The sequence below is a fragment of the Typopeltis vanoorti genome, chromosome 14, assembly GCF_054136105.1.
Source record: "Typopeltis vanoorti isolate ZY-2024b chromosome 14, IOZ_Tvanoo_1.0, whole genome shotgun sequence".
NCBI lineage: Eukaryota > Metazoa > Arthropoda > Arachnida > Uropygi > Thelyphonidae > Typopeltis > Typopeltis vanoorti.
The window spans coordinates 30,473,390-30,497,707 of record NC_143562.1 but is presented as its reverse complement, the minus strand read 5'-3'; the positions used below and the strand labels follow the sequence as shown (position 1 = coordinate 30,497,707).

At 33.3% G+C, this 24,318-nt stretch overlaps 1 protein-coding gene across 1 annotated transcript in view; it reads left to right on the top strand.

Moving 5' to 3' along the window:
• garz (Sec7 domain-containing protein garz) overlaps positions 1-24,318 on the top strand; it is a 405,451-nt gene that overhangs the window by 47,436 nt on the left and 333,697 nt on the right. Inside the window, exons 5-8 of the mRNA XM_090404320.1 lie at positions 1,833-1,939; positions 4,057-4,455; positions 11,187-11,267; positions 16,104-16,272. Of these exons, the coding sequence (XP_090260446.1) occupies positions 1,833-1,939; positions 4,057-4,455; positions 11,187-11,267; positions 16,104-16,272 (756 nt within the window). The remainder of the gene's footprint in view (positions 1-1,832; positions 1,940-4,056; positions 4,456-11,186; positions 11,268-16,103; positions 16,273-24,318) is intronic.

Sequence of the window (24,318 nt, the reverse complement as noted above, 5' to 3'; positions counted from 1 at the left end):
GGTGCTTATGACTCCTAGTTTTGGTGTTGGGTGGTGATATGAATTTTTGTGTATTTATTTATTTATATATTTATTAGAATTTATTAAAGGTAGGTCTTGCTTTAATAATCTATTCACAGTTTGCAATAGGGACAACAGAGTTAGATAAGAGTAATGGGTATATCACAATACTGAATTTTGTCAAGGCATTTTGATGGAGCTCTGCATGGGGAAATCTTTTTCACAAACTCAGGGGGATGGATATACAAAATAGACTTGTGTCTAGATAGGAGAGTGATGTATGGTACAGCTGAGTAAGAAAATGAGGTAATCAGTAGGATATGGCTATTTAACTTGTATATTTATTTATTTATGCATATGGCTTTGTGAAACTGACAAGTGAAATGTACAATCACAATCTCCAGAAATAAATGATGAAAATCTTAACACGTAAAAGTTCATTACATAAAAGGCACAAACTGCATTCCAACTCTTCCTTTAAAAAAAAAAAAAAAAAAAAAAAAAAAGCAAAAGTAATGTGTTATAATCAAGTCAGGGAAAATTATCATCCTACTGCACCAAATACGACAAGACTGCATGTTCTCTCAACGCATCACAACACAAATGTAGCTGTATCCAAGGTTTTATTAGAGAGCAGTTGTGACTATTGTGAAAACTTGATCCATTAGAGAAAACCCATTTCACTTTGCATCATGATTTTCTAGCATGAGGAGGAGTTCTGCTGATACTTCAACGAGGACTATGAGAGCGGCTATGAGAATAGCATCTTCGTGGTGAATGGGACCTTGAATCTTCTATTTCCTCCATAACCACTGCCACCACCATACCAACTACAGGTCAATGTCCAGACCAGAAAGCCAATCTAAGGCCTCATCCGTCACCTTGTGGATGTCCTGTAGGCCACCACCGTGAAATTGCCACCTTGGGCCATTGTTCATAATCGTTGTATATTAATGACATTCGGGTGGTCTGGAAACCATTCAGTTGTATTGATAATGATGCAAAGTCAGGTGATATGGATAGATTTGAACAGATGGATTTTATGTGAAAATGTTAATGAATATCAGTGTAATGTTGGACTAAAGACATTGCAGATTGACTATTATTAATAGGAATTTGCTACACTTTATTGGTAAAGCATTGTTTATGAAAAGGGGTGATAATAGATGTTGAGTTATTGGTCACATTGCATCAGATAACTGCAGATTTTAGTGTTGAAGAGAACACTAAAATGCAAGAATGAGGTTATTCTCTACTTTAACAAGGCTTTGCAATCACATTTATACTACTACACTCAGATGCTGTTGCCTCTGTTTCATGGAGATGAGAAGACAATCAAAAAACAGCACCTGGTAACTAAGATAATATATGGCCTCTGGAATTTTGCACCATGAAGACAGAATGAAGGAATTTAGTCTTTAAGTTTGGGAAATAGAAGAAAGAGAGGGGGATATGATTGAAATGCATAGGTTGGTAAGGGTATTTGTACAGATACAAGAAAAATTTTGTATTTCATGGTAGGTGGAGGGGGGGAAGAATCCTGGAGTCATCATTACCGGAAGCTAAGTAAAAGTGTTGTCCATGTTTGTGCATTATACATGCAAAGAATGAACTATGTTGCCATCTTTTCACTCCTTAGGCACCCTTCCTACTGCAAGACTTCCATTAAGCAACTGTGTCTCGAGAAACATAGCTAACTCTTTTGAGTATTTCCTAAAAATGAGTGGTGATAAGATATCTATTTTCACTGCCTTGTTAATACAACTATATTGTGTTTTATTGTATTTTCTGTTTATTAATTTTTTTCTCATTCATATTGATTCTTTAATAAGAATTGCTGCGCAAGTCTGCAGAACATGCTGTAATGGATATGGTGCAGTTACTTTTTGCTCGTCTTCCCCAGTTCTCAGAAGATCCAAGATGGACTTCAATGAAAAAGGTATTTATACAAAGAAAATGCTATATAATATATCTTATGCATTCCTCAGTTGTTGTTGAAGTGTTGGGTAATCTCTTAAATGTCACCAAACTTGTATGGATACTTCTGGTAACATTGCTTGGAATTGAATAGTTTTTAATCTACAAACTTCTCCAGAAGTGTTGGAGAAGTTAGATAGAGGAGAGAATTTTTTTTCCTTTATGATATTACATGGTTGATTGTTTTAAAGAGCTGTTCATCCTAATTTCAAAAATGTTTTTTTACATATGTTGCACTTATAGAAAAGTGTTACGCAGCTATCAAAATGCATAAAATGTTATCTTTTTCCCATCAGTGTCACTATGCAGTCAGCGTGACCCATAAATCATGGAACATTCTATACAAAAGGCTGTCTTTGCAAAGCCAAAAATGGAGGGCATTTAAGTGATGTGGTTTTTCCTAACTAATAAAAAAAAAATCTAGTGATGTTAAAAAACTTATGCAGTTACTTCACAAAGGCCGGCCCTTTCTATGGCATGTTCCATGACATATTAACCACCAAAATGGCTACATGGATAAAATATATGCTTCATATCTATTTTATTACACTAGTATGCAAATGTTAACTCCAATGGACACTTCACATCCATGTATTTATTGACATGCATATGCAGCAAGGCCAGTTTAGTTGTTAAATGACAATTTCCAAGGGCTATTCATGCAGATTAAAAAAAGATTTAGACGTGTTGCCTATGCCTAAAACATTTTTGGCTCTGCAGAGAAAGCTATTGTTACAAAGGATATTAAACTAGTTAACAACATTTACATGTGATAATGTAATGTACAAATTACTCAACCTGTATGTTCGTATATTATATGTGATTATGGAGTTCATATTTACAACTGAAAAAAGACTATTAATATTGTGTATTAATGGTCTTTATGTATGTATGTATGTGTATATTTTCATCTTAGTAGTTGTTTATGTTCAATCATCTCATAAATGGTAAATCTACTAAACTTGATATGATTCTTTCTGATAGTCCAGTGTGAAGAACTGTATGATTTTTAATTTGCATCAGGCCTCATCATTTACATCAGAAGTCTTTTTTTTTAGCACAATATGACACATCATTTTAAAGAGCTTTTCATGAATACTTTAAAAATATTTTGCAGGTGTTGTGCACAACAGTATACTTTTACCTACAGAAAGCAATTGTACCACTGTTCCTAGCTTATACCCCATTATACCATACTTAGGTATAATGTTCACATATGGATGAATGGGCAAGTGACTCATTCTCTGTGTTCATATATATATGCCTCACTTTATTGAAAAAAGATACGAAGTTTTTCACTCATGAATCAGCTTTGTATTTTTTATTTATTTATTTATTTTTGTATCATTATTCTTTATTGAACATCCTTGGTGCACCAGATTCCTGTTTGTAGAAGCAGACCACTCCACATTGCACATCACTATCCCATTAGTGCTTTTACTCAATAATTTTTGTAAATTATTTTTGTAGCAACTAATTAGTTGCTTTTATAGAGAAACTGATATTCATCTGGCACTTACCTGTGAAGTATTGATTCTGTTTTCGAAAAGTACAATTCTCTGATATGATTTTGTCATAATTTTGTGTTTGACTTTCATAGACTATTTCATGAAAATGCTTTCAGCAATCCTTTTAGTCATTATTTCACTTTTTAGAGAAAGGTTTGTGATGGCAGAATAAAAGTTTTTTTTTTCAACAAAAAAAGACAGTTTTCTTAGAGGGCAGGAATTAATATGAATTTATTTGATTTTGTTATAAATATGTTTACTGTATGCCACTTTACTTCTATTCACAAAAGTACAGATGTTCAGTGTAAAATCATACATTTTTGTCCTTTATTGTTTCCCCCCCCCAATCTCATAATAGTTTCAAAAATGATTGTATGATTGTAATTTCTTCACATCTGCATGGAAACCTGTAATTACATGTAATTAGTATACACTTCTGCTTGTTGCATAAACATCCATAGTATATCATTGTCAAAACATATTTCAGATATCTTATTGCATTTTAATAAACAATATTTGTTACATGCCATCCATAAAATCTAATTATTTTCATTGTCGTTATATTTTGCAGTTGAAAATGAGGGCAAGTGGTATTGATACAACTCGCAATATCAGAAAACGGAAGTCACCTCGTGCCAAACATAAAAAAGTTAATTCTCCAAAAATAGAAGAAAATAATATGCTTCTTACCCCACCATCTTCTGCAGTTACCAGTCCAGATGTTCCTGAAATGTCTTCAGTTTCTGATATCAATGTGGATGAAACTTTACCTAAAGAATTTGCAGAAAGTCATTCTGAAAATTTTTCAGTCACCTTGAATTCATCAGCAGTAATGATGACTAATGCTTCTGAGGTGCAAGAAGGTGATTCAGAATCAAGTAACTTGGACATAAATCCTGAAAAAGATGTCACAACATCACCTGAGAAATCTATTACAGAACCTTCTTCTGGTGATTGTACTTTTATTCAGGTATGCATAATTTTAAATCTGATGTGTTTGTTATGTTTATGTGGCTGGAAAACTTTTTGGATGATGGAGGAGAGAGAGTAGACAACCTGTCATGAAGCAACTGTTGCATGATAGAATTAACTTTAAAAACTCTTAAGTCATTTAGTGAAGGATAGTTGCTTAATTTTTAAAGGAGTAAATTAATATATTCTTCCTTCCATTTTTTTTTTAATGTGACTCTCACCCATGAAAGGTTGTAAATGTGTACAACACTAATACCATTGGGTGTGTGCTAAGGACTTTTTTTTGCTATTTCAGTTGATATTTTTTTGTATCTTTATTTATTTTTTACATAATTCAGAAACCCTACTCTAAAAGACCAAACATGGGATTTTTTTCCAAACCACTTCAGGCTTGCAATAAGCATACCAGTTTATAGAAATCAATTTATAGAAATAATGGTTGGAAATGTTTGAGATTTTTGTTTTTTGTTTATGTTAAATATCTTTCCTGAAGTTGCTGTCAGCTATAGACAGTGAAACACATTGCATAAACAGTCAGTTTTAATGAACAAAAAGTTTATAAGTCAAACCTGGTTAATGATTTAAAAGTTGATGTAAACTACTCTTAGTGAATTATTTAAAAAATTGGTCAGACTTGCAGAAGTTAAGAAAGAAGGAATATCTCAACTTGGCATTCAGAAGAGAAGAAATGTCAATATTTGAACACAAATTACACCATTGATTGGGATAAAGCCACCATAAACCTATCTTGATGAGGAAAACTTCCTTTCACATATCAAAAACTGGCAATCACTGATGTGGCTCACTTAACAAAAATCAAACTAATTTTAGTGATGTCTGGAAGTCATTGATCGCATCTCTCAACATAATTTCAACTTGAACGGTTCCAAACAATCCTTAGAAGACAATTGATCATGTCTCGTTCTTCATTTCTTAATGCTCAAATGGTTCGATCTGAATTTTATTTAAAGTTGCATTTTACTTTTATTTATCATCTTGAAGAAGCAACTTATTCACCAACTAGTTTCGCTATTGTGGCAAAACAGTTGGTGCTTTTTGTATGTTTATAATTTTAATTGCCTAATAAAACGCTTTTTTTTTATCACTGAAATTTAAGAATTTCAATTTTATGGTAATGAAAAAACTGGATTGAAAACATCTATGATGTAATTCAAGATTACTGAGATAAAATTAAAGATTAATTTCAGTCTGGAATTTTGGTAATGAAGCTACCCCTCTAATTTAGGGTAAACAAGATTTAAGTTAAATGTATGTTGTATAACTGGGAGGAGACCTCCACTAGCCTTTTAAGGGATGCAGAGAACCAAGCAGGGGTTTTTCTGATCTAATGTCCAATCTATATCTTCTCGTGGTACACCCTGTTAGGTATCTACCTAGATACTGAATTGAATGAGAATAGGCTGGCAATTTGGTATTTAGCTGACCAAATTGTATTCTTATTGGTTTAAACCACAATGTAAAATGATGGTACAACGTGACAGAATTTGAGGCTGTCTGGGATGTCATCCGGTTAAACAAGGTATCTATTGTTTTCATCAGGGAACCAGGGCAAACAGCACAAAGTCAGTTACTGGAACAGAACTTGGAACACATTCCAACTCAGCATCGGCAGAATACAAGATTATTGCTATCAACATAAGAAGTATCAATGTAAAAAAAAAATGGAACTAGCAGAAGATTTGGGTAAGTGCCCGATCAACATAATAGGCATGACTGAAACAAAGAAGGCAAAAACAGGTTAGATCTTTTTAAGCAAAATACAAAATGTTATATTCAGACAATAACAATTAGGAAAAAGAGAGAGTATCTATAGTAATTAAGACTAAATATGATGATAATTTTCCTGAATGGCAAACAATATCAAGTAGAGTGATGTGAGCAAATTTCAAAAATGGGAACTGGACAATGAGACTTATTTCTACTTATGGTCCCATAGAAGGTTCTACCAAGAATAATTTTTTCAGGAATTAGAGAAGGCAGCTGGCACAATGAAAACGGAAAAGTTGGTCCTTGTTGGAGATCTAAACAGCAGAGTAGAAAATGATTGCCAGACATATAGAAATGTTTCGGGAAAATTTAGAGAAAAGTGCAATGCTATTTTCAGGAAATAGATTAGTTAATGCTAACATCATTTTCCAACATAAAAATGTGCCCAAATTCACATAGAGAGGAGATGCAAGAAATAAGAAAAATCTTATTGACTGTGTCATAGTTGATAGCGATGTTTTCTCACTGGTTCAGGACACAAGAGTATACAGAGGATTTGAAATAGGAAGTGATCACTATTTAGTTTTGAGCAGGATAAAATTAACTTTCATATTGACAAGTTTTAATTAGTTTTAAAACTAATCAAAGTTGAGCAGCTTTCAGAGGTGAATTTTAGACTCAAATACACAAACTTCATTGAAGAAAAAATGAAAGAGTTTGAAAACAAGAACCAAATCCTGAAGAAAACACTGATTGATTTTGTGGATTCAGGAAGTTCAAGAAGCAGTCGAGAAAAAGAAGAAAGCACATAGAAAGTTCCTAGTAAGTGTGTCAGCTGATGCTCTTAAAGAATACAGAGACAAATGTAAGAAAGTGAAGCACTGTAAAATTAGCTAAACAAAAGTTCATGGGAAGGCTTTGGTAAGAACATAGAAAATAAGTATAAGGAGTGTGACCAAATATTCTGGAAGCTATTGAAAAAAGCTTAGAAATAGAGGAAAAAGTACTGTAAAAGAAATCAGAGATGAAAAAGGTGACACAGAAACTGAAGATAAAGATATTTTAGATGTATCAAGTAATTAATATGAAAGCTGCTAAATGAAACAAGCAGTGTCAGCAGTGGTAGAAAACTCCCAACAGGAATGCAGTCAGGAATACATATCCATACTTGAAATAGAAACAGTCATCAAAAATCTGAATTGTGGAAAGGCAGCTGGAATAGATGAAATTCAACCAGAAATTCTCAAATATGGAGAGATAAAAGTTTTACAGTGGCTGCATTGCATCAGTGCTTTCCAAACTTATGGAGGCCACTTTGGAAAAATTAAAATATTTCACAGTCCTCATCGGAAAAAAAATTGTAATACAGATATATATTATTATAATATTTATTGTATTTTTATTCAATACAAAACATACACAGCAAATATTGCAAAAATCAAATGAATGCAAATATATTTTTAGCATCATACATACACATTTGACTTGGCACACTTAGTCTTAAAACGGTTTAAATTTGTTTTCATTATTTCACGGCCCACTCAACAAAACTAACAGCCCCCCCCCAAGGGGACTGTGATCCACAGTTTGGGAAGCGCTGCATTACATAATTCAGAAGGTTCGAATTCCAGATTGGAGCAGAGCTTTCATAGTATCATCTACAAAAAAAAAAAGGGAAATAAACTGAATGTGAGAATTTCAGAGGTATTTCCCTACTAAGTGTTCCTGGTAAGATTTATGCAAGTATACTTGAGAAATGGCTAATAAAAATTATGGAAGGAAAGCTTGGGTGAAGAACAAGTGCTGGATTCAGACCAAATAGAGGTTGTCAGGATCAGATTTTCACTTTAAGACAAATAGCTGATGAGTTTAGAGTTGAACTGTATATGGATGTTGACCAGCAGTTGTCATATTTGCATTGATAAGAGGAAAGTGGAGGTGGAGGTTTCTTATATGGCGAATCTTGGGAATATAAAAAGGATTTGTATTTAAATTATTTGATTGATCTGGAAAAGGCATACGACAAGGTGCCAAAAGGAAAGCTGTTCAAAACACTACAGTGATATGGTGTAAATGAGACATTATATTGAGCAATACGTAGTCTCTATTTAAGCTGTAAATCAGCAATTAGAATTGAAGGAGATACAGGAAGATAGTTTGAGGTAAAATCAAGTGTGTAACAAGGGTGCACATTATGATGGAAAGTGGCATTAAATCTGGTGATGTTAACTCAGCTCTTTACTGTATGCAGATGATGTTATACTTCTGAATAAATCCAGTACAAGTAAGCAAGATTCTCTGACTATATTGAATAACTGTTGTAATAAATTGGGTATGAAAATCAGCAATAAAAAGACAAAGACAATGAAAATAGGTAGAAACATTGAAAACATCAACTATATCCTGAATGGGGAACCTATAGAACAAGTAAAATATTTCAGCTATTTAGGTGCAGTTTTTAGTGAAGATGGTAAATTAAATTGGAAATAGACAACAGAATTAGAAAAGCTGGTATGGTAGGAATCAGCTGAATAAATTAATATGGAATAAGAAAGAAAAACCTTAAATTAGCTGTATAAAAGACAGTGTTCAAACTGATTTTAACTCATATATCTGAGAGCTAGGTTAGAAATAAAACACTTGATCAAAGACTGGAGACCACAGATATGAGAGTTCTGAGAAAGATTAGTGGAGTGAACAGATGGTATCAATGGCAGTATCACACTAAAAATGAATGGAATGAACTTACCATTGTTAGCATTCAGGAATAGGTTAGTAGATCTAATCTCAGGTAGTATGGTTACTTAAACAAAATTGTCGAGGAAAGATTAGCAAAAGAACTGTTCTGTCAGGTTGGCAGGAAAAAGACCTAGTGTAAGACCAAGATGTCGATGGATTGATTCAGTAAAAAGTGCCTGAAAATACATAAATATAAGATCTGATAATGTTGTAGTCTTGACAGATAACAGATTAAATTGGAGGAAAGTTGTTGATCAGAAGTTAGTAATGGTGTAACTTTTTATGTAGTACTATTATAATTATCCTGCATATTCCCCCCCACCTACACACACCAAGGATACATATCAGGAGTTTAATGATGATGATATTTGTATATGTATTTTTTGACATAGCCCATATCCATTGGCTGAACCTTAACAAAAATAACTGTATGTGGTTATCCCAATTTTGGGAGTTATCCTTAGCAACATTCCTCACCTTTGTGCTAAGTAATTTGTTTTTTCTCTAATAATTTTTGTAGATGGAGTTCTCCTCTTGCCATTAGTATTGTGTGTACATATACACACACACACTTTAATTTTGAATTGTTATTCTAATTTGCTTTATCTCTTTTCCTATGTTCATTGAATATGGTTTAAAAAAGGCCAAATTTTCTACTATTATTAAATTATTCTTTGCCACTTTGTAAGTTGTTACTCCATAATTGAATTTAATTTTTTTATTATTTCCTTAATATAAATTAATCTGTTATTTTTCAAAGTTTCAATATTGTTGAACTTATCTTTTTTGTCTTTTAAGGCACTACTTACTGTATCAATTCACATTGATGTAGATCTTCCTATGGGTCATACTTTAACAGTAAACACCTATTTTTTATTAATTCTCTCACATTCTGTTTAAGTGACCATATATCTTAGAGTAATTTTGCTCTCACATTATTGAATACTATTAATATCAGATCCTCTTCTAATAACTTAATTTCTAATATGGTTTTGCTTATTGATACCTTCAGTTCACTCCCCCTAATTTTTCTTAGAACTCTCATATCAGCCCCACACACAATAGGTTCTGAAATCTATGAAACACCAGTGCTGTGTGTCGATAGATTAGAAGGAAGGAATTTGATGTGTGTTTTTTGAAGACCTGTAGGTTGTAATCATTGGGGAAAACAACATGGAGAAGATTGTTTCAAAAAGCAGAGGTGCAGGGAGTGACAGAGAATGAGATGTTGGTTCGATGAATTTGGAGTTGAACTGTATATGGATGTCGACCAGCAGCTGTCATGTTTGCATTGATAAGAGGAAAGTGAAGGTGTAGGTTTCTTATATGACGAAATGAATGTGTTCTTTATGGTATTCAGTCATTGACCATAATTGTTGAAAGGCCAACCAGGTTTGTCTCCTGTGGAAATATTATTACTGATCCAGACTTGAATATAAACTCAATTCACAGAAAACTTAATCATTGTCTATTATAGCTGAAGTCATTGATTTATCCGTGTGTGTGTGTGTGTGTGTGTGTGTGTGTGTGTAAATAATCAGGTATTATTTCCAGTTATCATATACATGATATATATATATATATATATATAAAGACAACAAATTAGTATATCAAGAATTAAAATATCAAATCATTCTCACACTTTCTCTCAATCCTTTTAGTTGAGCTCAGCTCAACTAAAAGGATTGGATAATTAGGAATTTTACTCACCATCTGTTGTCCTATTAATGCTACAGTGGTGCTTTTTGAAAATGATTCTTTAGTTGTAATTTTATATTGTATTTCCATTATCAATGTACTGAGGATACCTATGATACATAGATGAAAATTTTACAGCTAATAAATTTATTTTGCTTAAATTTAAGTTTCTGTCTTTACCTTTTCTAAACTGTCATGCATCACAAAACAGCTACTTTCCTATCTCCTCAAAGAGTGTTACATAATTTATAAATGAATCCTTATTTAGTTGTACAAACACTTATACGCAGCTAATGTGCATTTTTTGCTTTTGCCCATTGTTATTTTCATATTGTGTTGAAGATATGCTTTCTTCTGGTGAAAAGAGGAGATCCTCGAAGAGTAATTTTTGTCACTAGGATAACATAATCAGTAGTTATTAAGAATTTTAAAAATATTATTAATTCTAAAATTGTAATTTCTTCAAAATTATATGGAAACTGATTAAAATTAAGATTTTTTTTCTAAAAAGAAAAAAAAACACACATTTAATACTGTAGTTTTTCCCCCCTTTCATATTGATAGCATTATTCCATGGATCCAGCAGATGACATGCGAAGAGATGTTGAAAATTCATGCGAAGTCAATATGTCCTCAGAAATTCTGGTATGTATATCGCAATTTTTGTAAGTGCATGTGTACATTAGAAAAAGAGAGAGAGAGAGAGAGAGGACATTGCAAATTAAAGTTTAATTCTATTTTTATCGATAGTATTTATGTTGATTCCTTTACATTCTTTTTGAAATGTGAACTTGTTAATTTATTTAATAATGATTTCATTGTGATAAAAAAAAAGTTTGCCTTTGATTTGGTGCATTGCAGCAATAAATTTATATTCCTGCAACTTTGAGAAGTTCCTTTGGATTGGCTTTGATAACATTGATTTACTTAAGTAAAAAAATTGGTTGGATATAAATATTTCATTGCTTGTGGTATCAGACTGAGACTCTGATTATTGTATTCTTCCCATCCCACTAGTCTGGATATCAGAGTGATCCCTAGTGGGTTCACATGCATCAGCATGGTTGGATACTTTTTTTTTTTTGGAGACTAGTGAGGACAACTCACCTGAAATCCTCTTGGAAGGAGTCAAAGTTATAATACAAGATATGGCCAAGAAGTATCTAGGCCTAATTAGAAGATGAAGAGACCTATGGATATCAGATTCAACATGTGATCTGATCGAAAGGAGGCAGTTGGAGAAACAAAGAGACAAGGGACTGAAGAATATAGAAGATTACATAGAGAAGTCAGAAAAGCCATCAGGCTAGACAAGGAAAATTTTTATGTTAATAAATGTGAAGAGATAGAGTTCCAGATGAGGTGGTGCAATTATAAAAAGATGTTTTGTTTAGTTTGTGACCTAAAGCACAAATTTAAGCTGAAATTGAATGTTATCAAAGAGAGGAATGGAGCACTACTGACAGAAGAACTGGAAATCAAAAAACAGATGACAAGAGTACTGTGAGGAGCTGTACAGTAGAGGATAAGGAAAATTTGGAGGAACTCTCTCTCATCAGGAAAATTTAGATTTGGAACATCTTGTACTTAGGTATAAGGTTGAAAATGCAGTTAAACAGCTTAACAACAATAATGACCCACATGCAGATGGAATCTCAACAGAGTTAATTAAGGCCACAGGGAATGGAGGGATAAGAGTTTTTTATAGATTGATTACAAGGATATGGGAGACAGTATCATGACCTAGAGACTGGAAGAATTCATTTTTCATACCACTACACAAGAAAAGGATATATGAAGGATGACAGGAACTATAGAACAGTTAGTTTAATCTCTCAAATAAGCAAGATTTTATTAACAATCATTCTAAATAGGATTGAGGCAGAGATGCTGAGGAATCAGCAAGTTTCAAAAAAGGCAAGGGTACCAGAGATCAGATCCTGTGCCTTAGATAGGTCATTGAAAAGTATAAAGAATTTAAACTCCTTATGTTAATGTGTTTCGTAGACTACTCCAAAGCTTTTGACTGTGTTCAGCATGTGAAATTGTAGGAGGTAATGAAAATAATGGGTTTTTCTCAATACATTATCAGATTGATAGCTAACTTGTATAATGAGCAAGAAGCCATCGCAAGAACAGATTTTGGATTTACTGATTGGCTTTGGGTTGGCAAGAGAGTTAGATAAAGATGGCTACTTTCTCCTCACCTCTGAGAGAAAGTAGGCATCAGTATGAGGTATGCTGATGATACAGCACTCTTTTGTAATGACAAGGAAGAACCAGGATGAATCCTTAACAACTTTAATGAGATCAGTAAGAACATAGAATTTCAATTCAATCCTTGCAAGACAAAGATTATGGTTCTCAAAGGAAATATAGACAGAGAAGCTCCTGTGTAACAAGCTTTATCAGGATGTTAAATGAAATAGAAAATGTGTCTAGCTTAACTGTGATCATAGATCACAGAATTGAGTTATGTCATGACAGCTGAGTACCACAAAGAGTATTTCAGTCATGACAGACAGTAATTTGTGAATGGTACAATTAAGGCAAAGCTTCCTTTTGCCACAATGCAAGAATATATATACATTTCACTGATTCTTCTTTTTACTGCTAAATGAAATGTTGCTTTTCATTGGTAACTTGAGATGTAGTTAGGCTTAACAGCTTTACTTGTCTGCTTTCGATAGCACAACTACAAACATGATTACTCCATTCTTGTTTATTGGAATATCATTTGGACATTCAGGTTAAAATGTTATCAACATTCCTATATCTATTTTTTTTTAAAATTCTAATTTTAATAACAAAACTATTAAAATTTATCCATAGACAAATGCAAGGATGTTTAAATGAATTTAAATGTCTTGACACAACCACTGATCCCCTTTATAAATATAAAATTTGAATATTGCTTAGTCAAATCCAGTTTCTAGCAGTTGGAGAATTTCATGACTTTTGATAAGATAGTGAAATTCAAGCAAAAAGTAAGTTTAACTTAATATACATTCATGTTCATAGAAACCACATTACCTTACATAAATATAGTTTTTAGTTAAATGGTCATTTTTGTTGGTTTATCATTAGATATTTCTTTTTATTGCATCATCTGTCATTCCCATGGGTTTCTGTATAATGCTGTAGTTGCTGCTATTGTGTCAGAATTTTTTATGCTATAAATAGACAGCAAGAGATAGTTTTTGCATTTTTGTGCTGAGATCGCTATGGCTAGTTATGCAGTTAACATGTGAAATAGCTAAAAGGGTGCCCTGTAGTTAATCTACTGTGGTTTGGCTGCTGTCAAAAGTGAAGGAAACTGAATCTGCTGAAAGGAAAGCCACTGTCTACACCATGGTAAGATCAAGTTCTAAAGCAGCTCTTCCCTCAAAAATTGCCATACATCATCCGGAGAACCGAAACAGGACTGGAAAAAACATAATGGGTGTTATGGAAAGCTCTGTAACTGTCAGGAGAAGACTCATTTGACAGGGACTGATAGCCAGGTGCCCTAAAAAGAAGAGTCCTTGTTTACCAAAAAGATGAGATTGGCTTGGTTAAATCGGTGCAAAGAGCATGACAAATGGACCCCTGATCAGTGGAAAAAGAGTAATTTTTTTCTGATGAGAAAAAAAAAGTTTAACCTGCTGACGGCAGAAAGGCAATTCAAAGAGGATCAGAGGGAAAATTTAATCCTGACTGTATGGTGTCAACAGTCAATTTCTCAGCCACTCAGATGACCTTGGGCTGCAGGCTGCATGTCATATCATAGTGTTGGTTGTTTGTATTTCACAAAGGATTCATTGAATGTGCAAGTGTACCAGAAATTTTTAGAATTGCTGCTTACTATAAGAGACCACTTTACCTTAACAATGAACTGCATCTTTCAGGAATGCTCTCCCCCCCTTGTCATAGGATAAAAAGTGTAAGTAATGCTATTATAACCCTAAAATGTACCATACAAATTGAGTTTAGTAGTTAAAAAAGGTTTAGTTTTTGTTGCAGGTTAGTAAGTGGCTCAATGAACACTCAATTCAGCAACTACCATGGCTAAGAAACAGCTTGGATCTTAAACCTTATTGAGAATTTGTAGTACCAAATGGAGACTCAAATACACAAGAAGAAGCCGAAAAACACTTTGGGAACTCCAATTATAAGGGTATGAGACCATGAATTGACAGTTGCATTCATCAGGAAATTGATTTTGTCAATGCCCCACCAATGCCAAGCTGTAATAAACGCAAGAGGAGAACTCATGAGGTACTAAATAGCAAAAGGTGAATTTTTAACTTTGAATGTTAATAAAATGAACTAAATTTTGATGCTGGCATTTGTGGACAGTGAAAATATCACTGTCCACTCCATTTTGAAATATTTACAAATTTGTCAAGTTTGTTGTCATTATTATGTCGCATCTTGTACTAAAAAGAGCTAAATATTAATCAAAAATAAAAATGTTATATTATCTTCCTCGTTATTTGTGACAGTTATTGTATTATTATCCCTTTTCAAATAGACATTCAAATTTAATTACCAAAAAATATGGTTACAGCAGATGATGTGGTTTCTATGAACATGAGTGTATATTTAAATCATTATAAATTAGACTACTTTATGAGAGAAGAATAAATCTTTAAAACCGAAATAAATTTAATATAGGGATATTTTTCTGAATGCTATCATTTCTTTCTCCACAGGTTTAAATAATCAGTATTACGAAATGCATTCATTAGTTATGATAGTACTTATATTAAGTTCATAAACGAGACCAAATTATTCACTTTCTTTCTTTTAATTTAGATTTTAGCAAACTCTTTAGTATACTACATTCTTTACTATTCTGTGTAAAGAAATTTGATATATGCAGTTTTAAATTTTACTGACAAATATTCAGACAATTCAGACATTTTCAAAAATGTCTCAATATTTTTCACTAAAATGAAGGAAATGTGGAAAGCAGTCAACTGACCAGTACCCAGGAAAGGTGCTTATAAGAAAGACATTAACAAATACAAAATATCTTTCTACTAGAGAATAAAATGACTGAATGAATGAATCTATTGATTACTGAATAGAATGAAGAATTTTATCAGAGGTTTTTATGTGAAAATTATGGAATATGAAAACAATGTCAAGTTGATTTTTTTTTTTTTTTTCCTATATCCTATTTCTTTTCTCATTCTGCATTTACTTTACTCAACCCTCATCTTCTAGTTTTCATATTGTTATCAAAAATATTCATCTTATTTATTCTCTACTTTCCAGGTTATTATTACATTGAAAAATATACAAACTGTACTGTAGGATACAATTAGCATTCAGTAATTTTGAATTTTTTTTTTAATTTATTTATTTTAAAATGCATCCCTGGAATTTTTATTGAGTGCAATAGTACAGTTTTAATTAGTTCTCAATGGAGTAATTTGTTTCTTTACTAAAATATCTATTTGGTATTGATTATTATTATTATTTTTTCCTATGTAGAATACCCAAGAAGATACGGATATGTATTCTGAAAGAGGATCAGTTATTATAGAAACAGCAGAAGAAACAGAATCATTAACTTCTGGCAATGAAATAACAGTTCCTAGAGAAGGAGAGTATATCAATCCTAGAGGTGTTAGATTCACTACTCAACAGTATCCCAAGGATGGTAGGTTTCTGAAAATATTTACTACATTATAGTAGCATAAGCAGGAGAGGGCACGATCCATGAGTTCTGACCCCCCCCCCTCCCCAACAGATGTTTCTGTCTTCTGAATATCAATACATGAAAATTATACTTGGTTTGTATCGATGTATTTGACATATTTCATTTGTATGGCATTTTGGTTCATTCTTCTTCTTCCCATTCTGGTTCTATTTACCAGTAGTGCAGTTTACTGCACTTACTGGTAAATAGGACCATTGAGTAGATAACAGGAAATATTCCTCATAGAAATGTTCCACTCACTCCTTGATCTAGCTATGTAAGTGAAACACCTGTCCAATTTTTTTATATTGTCTATCCAGTTTATTCTAGGTCTTCCTCTTTTTTGAGTTCCTGGAACAGAGACAAGTTAGCTATAAATATCATTATATTGATATATAAGTATCCAAAAATCAAAAACATGACAAATATTCTGTGCTTAGAGCCAAAAAGGAAATGATATCTATGGAAGATTTAGACAAGATATTGGAACAAAAATCGCAAAAAAAAAGCAACAACAGGACTCGAAAAACTAAAATCACTATGGACAGATAAGCTTACAATTACAAACAGATTATGCCTTATTGATATGCTAGTTAATTCAGTACTTCTATGCTGAAGTGAAACTTGGACTCTGCTCCTAAAAGATGAAAAGCAGTTGCTGGCATTTAAAATGAGGTGCTATAGATAAGTAAAGTGGATATTAGATCCAGCATTATTTCTTTGAAGCCTTTTGACTCTTTATTTCAGTAAATAATCGCACACTGATCGTGTCACAAATTTTGAAGACAAAATTTTGTTGATGCATTATGAGATCATTAGATTTGCTGATATGACCAAGCCTGATGAGTTGTTTCTTTTAAATCTCATCATCATCAAATTCCTGCCATGTACCCTCAAGGGGTGTACAGGATATGACAGTACTACATGAAAAAATTACATCATGACTAACTTCCTATCTACAATTTTCCTCCAAATCAGTCTGTTACTTGTCAAGACTCCAACATTATCAGATCTTATATTTCTATCGTCTAAGGCACTTTGTACCGTATCAATCCACCTATATCTTGGTCTTCCTCTGGGTCGTTTTCCTGCCAACCTGGCAGAGAACACTTGTTTTGCTAATCTTTCCTCTCCCATTCTATTTAAGTGACCATACCATCTGAGATTAGCTCTGCTAACACATTCCTGGAAGCTGACAATGTCAAGTTCTTTCCTAATATCCTCATTTTTAATATGATATTGCCATTGATGCCATCTGTTCACGCCTCTAATCTTTCTCAGGACTCTCATATCTGCGGTCTCTAGTCTTTGGTCAAGTGTTTTACTTCTGACCCAGCTCTCAGATCCATAAGTTAAAATTGGTTTGAACACTGTCTCGTATACAGCTAATTTAGTGTTCTGACTAATTTCTTTCTTATTCCATATAAATTTATTCAGTTGACTTCCCACGATACCAGCTTTGCTGATTCTGTTATCTATTTCTATATTTAGTTTACCATCTTCAGTAAAAATTGTGAATAAGTAGCTGAAATGTTTTACTTGTTCCACAGGTTCTCCATTCACAACACAGTTGACATTTTCAATGATTCTGCCTATTTTCATTGTCTTTGTCTTTTTATTACTGACCTTCATACCATATCTATTACAACAGCTATTCAATTTAGTCAGAGAATCTTGCAGACTTGTAGCGGATTTATTTAGAAGTATAACATCATCCGCATGAAGCAAAGAGCTGACATTAACATCTCCAATTTTGATATCAGGTTTAATACCACATTCCTTCACAATGTGATCCATATAGATAATGAATAACAGAGGGGATAATGTACATCCTTGTCTCACACCAGATTTAACATTAAACCATCTTCCTGAACTTCCTTCAATTCTAACTGCTGACTCACAACTCAAATAAAGACTAAGTATTGCTTGATATAATGCCCCATTGACACCATATAACTGCAGCGTATTGAATAGCTTCTCTCTTTGCACCTTGTCATAAGCCTTTTCCAAATCGACAAAACTTAAATACAGATCTTTGTTATATTCCCATGCTTTCTCGACTATTTGTCGTAAAGTGAAGATCTGATCCTGACAGCCTCTATTTGACCTGAATCCAGCTTGTTCTTCACCAAGCTTTTCTTCCACAATTCTTCTCAACCGTTTCTCAAGTATACTTGCATAGATCTTGCCAGGAACACTCAGTAGGGAAATACCTCTGTAATTCTCACATTCAGTTTTATTTCCCTTTTTATATATGGGTACTATGAGAGCTCTACTCCAATCATCGGGAATTCGTCCCTCTGTCCAGGCTTTCTGAACTATGCAGTGCAGCCACTGTAAGACTCTTATACCACCATAATTCAGCATTTCTGGTCGAATATCATCTACTCCTGCTGCCTTTCCACATTTCAAGCCTTTGATGGCTTTTTCCACTTCAAGTATGGATATGTATTCCTGACTGCATGCCTGGTCAGTGTTTTTTATCACTGTGCTGTCATCACTGCTTGTTTCATTTAGCAGTTTTTCAAAGTAATTACTCCATACTTCAAGGATATCTTTTTCTCCTGTTTTCATGTCACCTTTATCATCTCTAATTCCTTTTACAGCACTCTTTCCTCCATTCCTAAGCTTCTTCAACAACCTCCAGAATATTTTGCCACCTTCTTGATATTTATTTTCTATATTCTTGCCAAAGTCCTCCCATGACTTTTGTTTAGCTAGTTTTACACACTGTTTAGCTTTCTTACATTTGTCTCTGTATTCTGTAAGAGTAAAAGCTGACTTATTTGCCAGGAACTTTTGATATGCTTTCTTCTTTTCCTTCACTGCCTCTTTAACTTCCTGTGTCCACCAGGGAGTTCTGATTTTTTTATCCTTGCACACAACCTCACCACATGCCTCTCTAGCAGAATCAATCAATGTTTCCTTCAGAGTTTGCCACTGAATCTCCAAGGTTTGATTCCTGTTCTCAAACACTTTCATTTTCTTTTCAATAATATTTCTGTATTTTAGTCTACAGTTCACATCTGAGAGCTGCTCAACTTTTATTCGCTTTAAAACTTTCTTACATGTTATTCTTTTCAATATGAAATTCAATTTTATCCTGCTCAAGACTAAATAGTGATCACTTCCAATTTCAAATCCTCTGTACACTCTGGTGTCCTGCACCAGGGAGAAAACATCACTATCAAGAATAACATAGTCAATGAGACTTTTCTTATTTCTAGCCTCTTCTCTCCATGTGAATTTGTGCACATTTTTATGTTGGAACATGGTGTTAGTAATAACCAGTCCATGTCCTGAGCAGAAATCCAACAGATATTTGCCATTATTATTAGCTTTGCTCTTTTCTCCAAATTTTCCCAAAATATTTTTGTATGTCTCACAATCATTTCCTACTCTGCTATTTAGATCCCCAACAAGGACCAACTTTTCATTTTTCATTGTGTCAGTTGCTTTTTCTAAAGCCTCAAAAAATTCCTCCACTTCTACCTTAGTAGAACCTTCTGTGGGACCATAGGCACAAATAAGTCTCATTGTCCAGTTCCCCATTCTCATATTTGCCCACATTACTCTACTTGAGACTGACTGCCATTCAAGAAGATTAGCCTCGTATTTTGTGTTGAATACTATGGCTACGCCTTCTTTTCCTTGATTGTCATTGCCTGAATATAACATTTTGTATTTATTGCTCAGAAAGATCTCACCAGTTTTGGTCTTTTTTGTTTCAGTCACCCCTATTATGTTGATCTGGTACTTATCTAATTCCTCAGCTAGCTCCATTTCTTTGCCATTCAGGCTTCTTACGTTGATAGTACCGATCTTTAACTCTGGTGATGTTGAGTTGGGGTTTGTTTTCAGATTTGTTTTTATTTAAATGTTTTTATTTATTTATTTAAATTTGTTCTTTTAAATCTTTATGATGTTATTTCTTGTAAAGGCAAAAGAACTTTTTTTTTTGTCTTCAAAATTTGTGACACGATCAGTGTGTGATTATTTACTGAAATAAAGAGTTAAAAGGCTTCAAAGAAATAATGCTGGATCTAATATCCACTTTACTTATCTATAGTAAATAGTCTATAGCACCTCATTTTAAATGCCAGCAACTGCTTTTCATCTTTTAGGAGCAGAGTCCAAGTTTCACTTCAGCATAGAAGTACTGAATTAACTAGCATATCAATAAGGCATAATCTGTTTGTAATTGTAAGCTTATCTGTCCATAGTGATTTTAGTTTTTCGAGTCCTGTTGTTGCTTTTGCGATTTTTGTTCCAATATCTTGTCTAAATCTTCCATAGATATCATTTCCTTTTTGGCTCTAAGCACAGATATTTGTCATGTTTTTGATTTTTGGATACTTATAGTTAAGCCATATTTTTTAATAATAAGAGCTTTGTGGTGATTTTCTGAAGATCTGTTTTTTTTTTTTTTTTTTCCAAGGCAATCAATACCATCAGCAAACTTTCATCATCATCAAATTCCTGACATGTACCTCAAGGGGGTGTACAGGGTATGATAGTACTACATGAAAAATTTACATCATTACTAACTTCCTATTTACGATTTTCCTCTAAATCAATCTGTTACCCGTCAAGACTCCAACATTATTAGATCTTATATTTCTATCTTCTAAGGCACTTTTTAATGTGTATCAATCCACCTATATCTTGGTCTTCCTCTGGGTCTTTTTCCTGCCAACCTGGCAGAAAACACTTCTTTTGCTAATCTTTCCTCTCTCATTCTGTTTAAGTGACCACACCACCTGAGATTAGCTCTGCTAACACATTAATGGATACTAACATTGTTAAGTTCTTTCCTAATATCTTCGTTTTTAATATGATATTGCCATTGATGCCATCTGTTCATGCCTGTAATCTTTCTCAGGACTCTCATATCTGCAGTTACTCTTTGGCAAAGTGTTTTACTTCTAACCCAGCTCTCAGATCCATAAGTTAAAATTGGTTTGAATACTATCTTGTACAACTAATTTAGTGTTTTGACTAATTTCTGTGTTATTCCATATCACTTTATTAAGTTGACTTCCTACCATACTGGCTTTGTTGATTTTGTTGTCTATTTCCATATTTAATTTACCATCTTCACTAAAAATCATGCTTAAATAGTTTTACTTGTTCTATAGGTCCTCCATTCACAATGCAGTTGATATTTTCAATGATTCTGCTTATTTTCATTACTTGTTATTGCTGATCTTCCTACCATATCTATTACAACAGTTATTCAATTTAGTCATGGAATCTTGCAGACTTGTTGCAGATTTATTTAGAAGTATTACATCATCTGCATAAAGCAAACAGCTGACATTAACATCTCCAATTTTGATATCAGGTTTAATACCACTTTCCTTCATAATGTGATCCATATAGATAATGAATAACAGAGGGGATAATGTACATCCTTGTCTCACACCAGATTTAACTTTAAACCATCTTCCTGTACTTCCTTCAATTCTGAGTGCTGACTTACCACTCAAATAAAGACTAAGTATTGATTGATATAATGCCCCACTGACACCATACAACTGTAGCGTTTTGAATAGCTTCTCTCTTGGCACCTTGTCATATGAATTTTCTAGATCAACAAAACTTAAATACAGATCTTTGTTATATTCCCACGATTTCTCAACTATTTGTTGTAAAGTGAAAAGCCAGCTTGTTCTTCAACAAGCTTTTCTTCTACAATCCTTCTCAACCATTTCTCAGGTATACCTGCGTAAATCTTACCAGGAACACTCAGTAGAGTAATACCTCTGTAATTCTCACATTCAGTTTTATTTACCTTTTTATATATGGGTGCTATTAGAGCTCTACTCCAATCAGCTGGAATTCGTCCCTCTGTCAAGGCCTTCTGAACTATGCAGTGCAGCCACTGCAAGAATTTTATACCGCCATACTTGAGCATTTCTGGTCGAATATCATCTACTCCTGCTGCCTTTCCACAATTCAGGCTTTTGATGGCTTTTTCTACTTCAAGTATGGATATATATTCCTGATTGCATGCCTGGTCATTGTTTTTTACCACTGCTTGTTTCATTTAGCAATTTTTCAAAGTACTTACTCCGTACTTCAAGGATATCTTTTTCTCCAGTTTTCATGTCACCTTTATCATCGCTAATTCCTTTTACAGCACTCTTTCCTCCATTTCTGAGCTTCTTCAACAACCTCCAGAATATTTTGTCACCTTCTTGATATTTATTTTCTATGTTTTTACCAAAGGCCTATCATGAATTTTGTTTAGCTAGTTTTAGACAGTGTTTAGTTTTCTTACATTTGTCTCTGTATTCTCTAAGAGAACAAGCTGACTTATTTGCCAGGAACTTTTGATATGCTTTCTTCTTTTCCTTCACTGCCTCTTTAACTTCCTGTGTCCACCATGGAGTTCTGATTTTTCTATCCTTGCAGACAACCTCACCACATGCCTCTCTGGCTGAATCAATCAGGGCTTTCTTCAAGGCTTGCCACTGAATCTCCAAGGTTTGATTCCTGTTCTCAAACTCTTTCATTTTTTCTTTAATAATCTTTGTGTATTTTAGTCTACAGTTCACATCTGAGAGCTGCTTAACTTTTATTCGCTTTAAAAGTTTCTTACATGTTTTTCTTTTGAAAATGAAATTCAATTTTATCCTGCTCAAGAATAAATGGTGATCATTTTCAATTTCAACTCGTCTATACACTCAGGTGTCCTGCACCAGGGAGAAAACATCACTTTCAACAATAACATAGTCAATGAGAATTCTCTTATTTCTTGCCTCCTCTCTCCATGTGAATTTGTGCACATTTTTTATGTTGGAACATTGTGTTAGTAATAACCAGTCCATGTCCTGAGCAGAAATCCAACAGATATTTGCCTTTATTATTAGCTTTACTCTTTTCTCCAAATTTTCCCAAAATCTTTTTGTATGTCTGACAATCATTTCCTACTCTGCTATTTAGATCCCCAACAAGGACCAACTTTTCATTTTTCATTGTGTCAGTTGCTTTCTCTAAATCCTCAACTTTAATGGGAGTTTGTCTATATTTCCTATTCAGATGCATATTTTCATTTTTTCTTCATTTGAATCATGTGGTGTTGTAGGTTGAACAGCTTTTGTTCAAAGTCAGCAGGAAGTTTTTGATAAATAGATGGTTGATACCTTAATGATAGTTAAGGCATGTGATAGACATTCCTTTTGCACATTTCTTAGTAATATTGGAATTGCAGTTATTTCTACATTGGTCTGTGACTTGTGTCTACAGGTCTGTGTTCTTGTTGTTCTTCACACATTGTAATGATTCTTTTCGATGCAGTATCATAGTGTAATCTTTTTTTAAAGATATTTTAAATGGCTTTTGGAGGATCCATATTTTAGTTAAACTCAGCATCAGTGCTCAGCTGAAGTGGAATGAATAGATATGAAAAATGTACTGATTGTAACAACTGTCACGACTGCCCTGACAACCACTCTTCCTTCCTGCTTGACAATTAGCAAATATGTGTAATCTTTAAATGTACCTGTGGCATAATTATAAACAATAAATTGCACTATAACCACAGTAATTAACTTTAATGAAAGTACAGATATTTCATACTGAAAATAACAGTATATTATCAGTGTGTAGAAACAAGTAAATCAAAGACTAGGAATACAATAATTGGTTTACCATTTAAAAAAGGTTGCTGTGAGCTTGAAATTAATATTAATAAATAATATTAAAACTGTTTTTGCTGTTTATATATTAATAAATAATTTCATCCCACTGGATACCATATGCTTCTCTTTCTCAAGCTTACAACAAAAACTTCTCACTATCAAAACTTTAATGGAATTAAATGGTTACAACCCTCATTAAATTCAGCAGATAATTGACTCTATGTTCCGACACCTAAGGATTCTTTAACAGACCACAGGGTTCCAATTCCTTATATTTCTTGTATCTCCAAACCTATTGGTAGAATTCTGAAGAAGTATCACCTTATTCTCACATATTTTCCTATCAACAAAATTTCTCATT